At 42.2% G+C, this 7,693-nt stretch overlaps 1 protein-coding gene across 2 annotated transcripts; it reads left to right on the top strand.

The window, feature by feature from the left end:
* The first annotated feature begins 553 nt into the window (after positions 1-553).
* Positions 554-7,270, top strand: LOC102777124 (glyceraldehyde-3-phosphate dehydrogenase-like). Of its 2 annotated transcripts, XM_006804207.3 has the most exons (12): positions 554-623; positions 873-920; positions 3,948-4,047; positions 4,257-4,366; positions 4,444-4,534; positions 4,756-4,871; positions 5,015-5,096; positions 5,893-6,044; positions 6,162-6,240; positions 6,334-6,417; positions 6,585-6,682; positions 6,986-7,270. In XM_006804207.3, the coding sequence occupies exons 2-12, from the start codon at positions 898-900 to the stop codon at positions 7,053-7,055; spliced, it is 1,005 nt and encodes a 334-aa protein (XP_006804270.2). In that variant the 5' UTR covers positions 554-623; positions 873-897; the 3' UTR covers positions 7,056-7,270. The 2 variants fall into 2 exon arrangements, with proteins under 2 accessions (XP_006804270.2, XP_087691522.1); XM_087835396.1 differs by lacking the exon at positions 554-623 and having other exon boundaries at positions 821-920.
* Positions 7,271-7,693: the final 423 nt, after the last annotated feature.

Genomic DNA, 7,693 nt, shown 5'->3' with positions numbered 1-7,693 from the left:
AGTAACAAGATGTCGTTATTCACGATATCAGATTTTCATTTCATGAGTCTGATTGTAAAATAAAAAAATAAATACAGTAACATAAAATTGACATTGGCAACATCATTGCAATGCCTGCAGAAATTATGGGGGAAATAATGATAATATTAAAGCTGTTAATGTGTGTTTGCTGTCCTTTTGGCAAACGAATCAAATGCAAAACAATTGTAAATGGATGTTTTGAGGGAGCCGCAGTTATTTATGTTATTATTATTCCCATGATATTGGTATTTCCTTCCTAAAATTCCCAGTTGCGACAACATGGTTTTGCTATTGTGTTCCTGTGGAGCTCCTTCCAGGAACTATTCTGAAGAGTGGCGTTTAATTCTAATTATGCCATCACAGATTACACATTTGCACTGTGGTTCTGTTGTATAGCGACCTCTCAGACTGAGTAAAGACCGCACAAAAAAACGATGCTCTTAATTAAACTCGTTCGCAGCGTCACGTGACCTTTAAAGTTGGGCCGCTGAGGAAGGGGGCGTGGCCCGGGAGGACAGCGCATATAAATGGTGTGGTCTCGAAACTTCTTTCCCGCTCTCGCTTCTTCTCCGGAGGACGTCCGTATCCCAGTGTGCTCTCAGGTAAGGGTTTGGTTTCCCACATGTTTGCATTTGCTGCCTTTGTTTAGTGGTTGAGCTTTGACGGTTTTACCTGCTGCTCAGAGTAACAGGTGAACGAAACACACAGAAAGTAGCGTTTTTATTACATGGTTTCTGCTTCCTGGAAAGTTTTGAGTTTTTTGAAACGTTAATCTTTTATTTCTTGAATGTGCATCTTTCTTTTCTTCTTGTATAAGTGAATTAAAGGCTAAACTGTTTCCTCCCCCTCAGTGAGGTGTAGACCCCATCAGGCACAATGGTGAAGATTGGAGTCAATGGGTAAGTTTCTACACCTGTCGTTGTGCAGGTTTCCTTCTCATTGGCTTAATTAACAATCACTACCCCATGTGTTGCAAAGGTGTTTGGTTTGATGCTAGTAAAACTTGGGTAGGTCCAACTAAGTCTTGCATTTTATTTGTATATCTTTTAATAAAGCTCAAAGTAGATAATCAAGCAGGCATTTCAGTTTAACCCAGATAAGATTCCTGACTTTCTTTGGATGTTTTATTTGTATCCAGGTATTTTAACTTCATCCCCTGTTGTCTGAATGCTGTATTGACACAAGTGTTTATGTCAAAGGTTGAAAGAACGTTTCTAAAACTGGACTTTAATCTAATTGTAGGGCCTTCGAATTAGTTTTCCTCTAGTGACATATTGTCCTCTTGTGGTTTTACTTATTGGCTCATGAAGTAAAGATTTAATCAAGTGACAAAAGCAGTTTAAACTTTGAAACAACTTGTTGGAAATGTGCTAAACAAATGCCTTATGGAGGCCAAAATACAAATTGATTGGCAATGTTTGAAAGCTGAAACGGCAATTTCTTGTCAAGATGGTAAAAGGGCAGCTTGTTAAATGAACATAAATTAAACAAGGCTTGAAATCTAGAAATGTCAGACACTTAAAGGTGTCTAAATATTTAGCTGCCTCACAGGACAGCTGGAGTGCTGCTGGAGCATCGTCTGAACCCTAAAAGCAGGTTTGGACCTGTCTATTCTCTGGTTATTTATAGTCTGGTGTCACAGTTGGCGTCCGCTCTTCAACAACGCCCTCCTGTCAGTATTGCTGCTCTCTTCAGCTGTCACATTCCTCTTCATTCTCCCCTCGTCTAATTTTAACTCCTTAACCTTTCCACTGGAGATCAGAGATCGGCAGACTCTGTGTGGACGCCGCTCGGACTCTGAGATCACAGCTGAAACATTTTCTCTTCCTCTTGTGAAGCAGCAGCTGCTGCAGAGCCGCAGGGAGATTTGGCTCGTGGATTTTGGACACGTACCTCACAAACAATGAGGCTCAGAAACAGACGATGGGCTCCAGTCCATTTTGGCCTTCTGGCTGCTCAGCAGCTTTCCAAAACAAAGGAAATCTGCATGCCTGTGGCTCTTCCCCCTCCTGTCAAAACTTTGTCAATGATGGCAGCGCCTGACAACAAGTTTGAGAGGATAACTTGAGGGTTTCTGCACCTGACAGTTAAAATGATTCACTGATGAGACTGTAGTGAAGCTGCTTGTGTTTAAAGCTGCTGGAATTGGCAAATTTCATAAGTGTCCCCAATGGTACATCAAACCATACTAGGTGAACATTTTAGTCTCATTTATGCTAGTGTTTTGTTCTTGACCCCTTACCAACTTTAAGGATATGTACACTACTGACTTTGCCACGAACTAGACTGTGCAAGCAGCCTCCATGGCAGCAAGCAGCCTCCCACCTGAAGTTAAACTTGCTTTTACTGTGCTAGTGATTTCTAATATCAGTTAAGTAAGAACTTTATATTCAGTATTCACTTTAAACTCTAAATGTCATGAGGTGAATGGGTTTTAAGAGAACACCAGTTGATGAATATGGACTTTATCTGATATGAGCAGGTTCCTACAGATATGAATTTTCAACTTGCTCCCCTTAAGACTTGCCTTGTTTTGCTATTGTCCAGATTTCCTCTTACTCAACCCATAAAGTTCTCTGGCAGTTTCAAGGGAGTCTCTGCTTCCTGATACATCAAAGCTGATAAAGTCTTTTTGTGTGCAGGCTGTATATTTGCCTCCTGCTACAGGATACAGTTGCAAACAATGTACAAACTATGTAATGTGAACTGAAGGCATGCAGTGTTGCATGACAAAACTCTGGTGCTCAATAGTTCATGCCACAACTCGCTGTCTTCAGCTTGATCTAAAGCCAAAGCTAGTGGTGGCCTCAACCCTGATTTTCCCTCTGACACAGTAGTTGGTATGCTGGTCCATAATGGGGACACTTAACTTCTCCAGGCTTTTAGCAACTTCTTTAGGAGAGTTGCTGTTGCTTCCAGATCAGTTTACATGATGAAGAAACTTCTTTCACCACATCTTTAGAAATCTTGAATTGAGCAGCCTTGTTTGCTCTGATAGAAGCTGAAATACAATAGAGCCTAAATGCAGTATTATTGAAAGGCCATGAATACAATCAAATTCCAACTATGTGGCAACTGGATCTTGGCTGTAACTAAACACGGGTTCAGTCACAAGGCAAAGTCGGCTTTTGGTTCACCCACATATGAAATCCCACTTGAATTAAGTTTGTTCAGAACTTAGAAACTTGATGTGGATGGGAGGGAAATTGTGTCTTTTGCCATCTTGGACAAAATTATGATTTTGTATCCAAATCTACTTGGAGGCAGCAATTCACAAGAATGGCCTAATCTGTTTGGGTAACCCACAAGCAACTGTTGTACTCAAACACCTCCAGACACTCAATTCTGAAGCACTAACTCAACTTAACTTGTCACAAAACATGAAAAAGTTAGAGACAAATGTTTGGGTGATTTAAAATTTTGGTTTTTACTTTGGCCCAGCAGAAGTTCTACAGCTGTTTCTGGGTTTGCACAAGTTTACTTTGTAGCATATCTTGGTTTCTCTTGGAAACTCTTACTTCACGACCCTCTTTATCTCATTACTATAACGTGCTCTAACTTTAAACCCTCCATGCTTTAGTTCCCCACTCTTCAATCTGCCTCACTGACAATGCCCATATTAGGCCTAAACAGGCTATCAGCTGCTGGTGTCAGCCATTGTTCTCTTCAGTCAAGGTTGGCAGGCCTTGCACAGCAAAGCCGTCCTCTGCAGTGACTCAGCTTCAACCTGCTGGTCAGACAGGAAATGTATAAAGTGGACAGAGTTGCAATTTAAAAACTTGGGCCTGCAGACTTTACAAGGGTCTTCAGTTTGAATTCAACAAAATATTTCATCCTTTTTTTTTTTTTTACTGTCTCACAACAACCCAGTCGTTCTTGCTCACTCTCCTATCTGTACTGATTCTTTAGTCTGACCTGCATTTCAGATTTGGACGTATTGGTCGTTTGGTGACCCGTGCTGCTGTTGCAGGTGGTAAAGTTGAGGTTGTAGCCATCAATGATCCCTTCATTGACCTGGAATACATGGTGAGAGCACAAGTTTCTTCTGCTCTATAAATTGATGGTCCAAACAAGCCTGTTTGATTCTGTTTAGTAATGTAGGAAAAGCAAAGTCCTTAAATGAAACATTTTAAGCAAAGACTGTTGTCAAGGACACCAGGAAGTTTTAAAGACCTCATGTTGACTTTTCTTAAATGGCAGGTTTTGCGTTTTTAATGGTCACCTCCTTAATGCAGGCCTACATGTTCAAGTACGACTCCACTCACGGCACTTGGAAGCACGGAGAGGTGAAGACTGAGGGTGGCAAGCTGGTCATCGGTAACATGCACATCACGGTCTTCCAAGAGTGCGTAACTGTCACACATGCACTTTATCCAGCAAGTTTGCCTCAGATTGAATAACTGACTTCTCTGAACTGCACAGGAGGGACCCCGCCAACATCAAGTGGGGTGATGCTGGCGTGGACTATGTTGTAGAGTCCACTGGTGTCTTTACCACCATTGAGAAGGCTTCTGTAAGTTGGCTGCTGTTGTGCAGTTTCACCCTGAAGCTGACTGGATTGTTTCACATGTTGAAGTCACAATAGTGACAAACTTGGTTGAAGGAACAGTTTTCATCATCCTGACCTGTATTTCTAAATTAATGCAATCTTTTTGGACTCTAGTTTGCATAATCTTGGAGCTTCCTGAAGCATCAATGATTGTACAATCAGTCCTATCTATTTTGATTTGTTAGGCTCATCTGAAGGGTGGAGCTAAGAGGGTGGTGATCTCTGCTCCCAGTGCTGATGCACCGATGTTTGTAATGGGTGTCAACCACGAAAAATACAACAACTCATTGACGGTTGTCAGGTGAGTGCTGGTGCTGATAGTGCTTACAGATGCCTTGTCTATAACGGCTGTTTGGACAGCTGGATGCAGATGTCTAGATGGCTTCTTAAATTTTGTTTGGTGTAGCATCTCTGCACTTAAGTTGACATGTGCTTTCTCCATAGCAATGCTTCCTGCACCACCAACTGCCTGGCTCCCCTCGCCAAGGTCGTAAATGACAATTTTGGCATCGTGGAAGGTCTCATGGTAAAGAACTGATACTGCTTCTTTTAAGTGAATCTCTTATAGCCAGAAGATTTTAGGAACTTTAAGAGCAGTCGACCAACAAACTGTACAATGCATTCAGCAACAACTCTCATACGTATACATTGCACTTTATTTATTTTTTCCCCCCTCGTTGTATATTGTCTCCTTACTTTTGCACCTTTGTGGTCCAGCTACCCAATTTCGCTGTGCAAAAACTGCACAATGCCAATAAAAAGCTCAGTCTCCTCAATTTGACATTCTGCAGATGATCATTCTTTGTGGCAGACTCACTGATGCTGGAGACTGATGGACCTGCCCTTCACCAACATCACATGATCAGAAAGCTTGGATACTGGGCATCTATATCAGGGTCCTGCTTTCCAGTAGTTCTCATCACAAAGTGTTTCTGTTGCATCAAGTAAATGTCGTCCCTCTACAACAGGTGTGTCAAACTCCAGGCCTCGAGGGCCGGTGTCCTGCAGGTTTCAGATCTCACCTTAGGTCAACACACCTGAATCACATGATGAGTTCATTACCAGGCCTCTGGAGAACTTCAAAACATGTTGAAGAGGTCATTTAGCCATTTAAATCAGCTGTGTTGGATCAAGGACACACATAAAACCTGCAGGACACCGGCCCTTGAGGCCTGGAGTTCGACACCTGTGTTCTACAACATCAACAAAGCTACTTTCCTCCTAAGAAATTCTGTTTAACTTGTCTGACAGCAGCTCAGATTAGCTCACATTGTTGGGACGACCTGATTCTGCCTCTGAATAACCATTACCTGCTCTTTCAGAGCACAGTCCACGCCGTCACTGCCACACAGAAGACTGTTGATGGGCCCTCTGGTAAAATGTGGAGAGATGGCCGCGGTGCCTCCCAGAACATCATCCCTGCCTCCACTGGAGCCGCCAAGGCTGTCGGCAAGGTCATCCCTGAGCTGAATGGGTACTTTTCCTCTAATTCTCCATTTTAAAATGGCACATGTCTTCAGGAAAAGGATCAGGACAGTGTAATGACTAAAATTATCAGCAAAATGTCCTGAGCTCTGAATGTTTGTTACAGTAAACTGACAGGTATGGCTTTCCGTGTGCCCACCCCCAACGTGTCCGTCGTTGACCTCACTGTCCGACTGGAGAAGCCTGTAAGCATCTCATAACTGACATAAAGCTGATTCATGTTCCCTTATCTAGACTTTACATTAGTCTAATCTGAGGATTATAATTTCTCATCTCAGGCAAAGTATGAAGACATAAAGAAAACAATCAAAGCTGCTGCTGAGGGACCCATGAAGGGAATTCTGGGATACACAGAGGACCAGGTACCAAACACCAGGCTACATTATACTCTTAAAAGGGGAGAATGAGACTGTTTCACTTGTGTGGCCACACAGGAGTCACTAGGTGGCAGCATTTCTCTAACTAGCTCTACAGATGTGTTAGTGTGCCAGTCCTCGAGCACAACTACACTTGCACTCTTTCTGTTCAGGTTGTGTCCACAGACTTCAACAGTGACCCTCACTCGTCAATCTTTGACGCTGGAGCTGGCATTGCACTCAACGACAACTTTGTCAAGCTGGTTTCATGGTGAGACTCGATGAACATGTCTCTAGTTTGAAACTACATTTATTAAACTCAGTTGACCAAAGCTTGTTTGCTGCATTTAAATGAATTGATTACTACAAACTGTTTGTACTAAAAATGGAAATCTGGAGCTCATGTAGTATGAAATGAGTAAAAATGTAATAGACTGGTATTCCTAGTCACTGAGTTTACACCTAGTGCCCCAAGAAGACACTTCAGTGATTTAGCCAGTCAGCCATTATGCACTAAAGCCTGCAGCTTTCCCATCTTCATTCACACCTTCTGCTCTCATTTTTGTACCTGCAGGTACGATAACGAGTTTGGCTACAGCAACCGTGTGTGTGACCTGCTCGTGCACATGTTCTCTAAGGAGTGAAATCCTGACTCATCATTCCTTCACCTGGATGTCACAGCATCTGCAGAAAGGACAAACTGAACCTGATCAACGGGGAGAGAAAATGTATTGTCCTGCTTAAAATGGGCTCGTCCCCTGTTCTGTCAGAAGTGATGTTTGTACAGATTCTTTGCAGTATTGTTACTATGCTTGTGGCTCCTTTGCACTTGAAAATAAAGAACAGAATTTATGAGAAATGTGTTTCTTTTCCAAAAGGAAAAATGACGCAGGGAGAAACTTTGCTGCTTATGCAAACTCGAAGGATATCTGAAGCCTTATTTCAGATCATGTTTACATTCGGTGTAAGAGCTTTCAGCATTAACCCTGGTATAAATAAATAAAATCTTATTTATATAGCACCTTTCAAGATAAAATCACAAAGTGCTTTACAGAGGCAGAAAACAGACATTAAAATCTAAACCAAAAGCGAGTTTAAACAGGTTTTTAACTGCTTTTTAAAAGACATGACTGAGTCCACAGATCTCAAACTCAAAGCGAGTGAGTTCCAGAGTCTGGGAGCCACTGATACAAATGCTCGGTCACCTTTTCTTTTTAACCTTGTATGTGGGACAGCCAGCAACTCCTGGTCACAAGACCTCAGGGACCTGCTGGGGTGATGA

This window comes from Neolamprologus brichardi, chromosome 22 (genome assembly GCF_056152115.1).
Source record: "Neolamprologus brichardi isolate AB-2024 chromosome 22, ASM5615211v1, whole genome shotgun sequence".
NCBI classification, from domain to species: domain Eukaryota; kingdom Metazoa; phylum Chordata; class Actinopteri; order Cichliformes; family Cichlidae; genus Neolamprologus; species Neolamprologus brichardi.
Note: the sequence above shows the minus strand (reverse complement) of the source record. Positions and strands in the feature narration are given on the sequence as shown.

Bases quoted from the DNA above. Each gene is read 5' to 3' on its own strand.
- LOC102777124 (XM_006804207.3), top strand. From the start codon at position 898: ATGGTGAAGATTGGAGTCAATGG. The intron at 921-3,947 runs GTAAGTTTCTAC...CCTGCATTTCAG, and splicing joins GTGAAGATTGGAGTCAATGG to ATTTGGACGTATTGGTCGTT. The intron at 4,872-5,014 runs GTGAGTGCTGGT...CTTTCTCCATAG, and splicing joins AACTCATTGACGGTTGTCAG to CAATGCTTCCTGCACCACCA.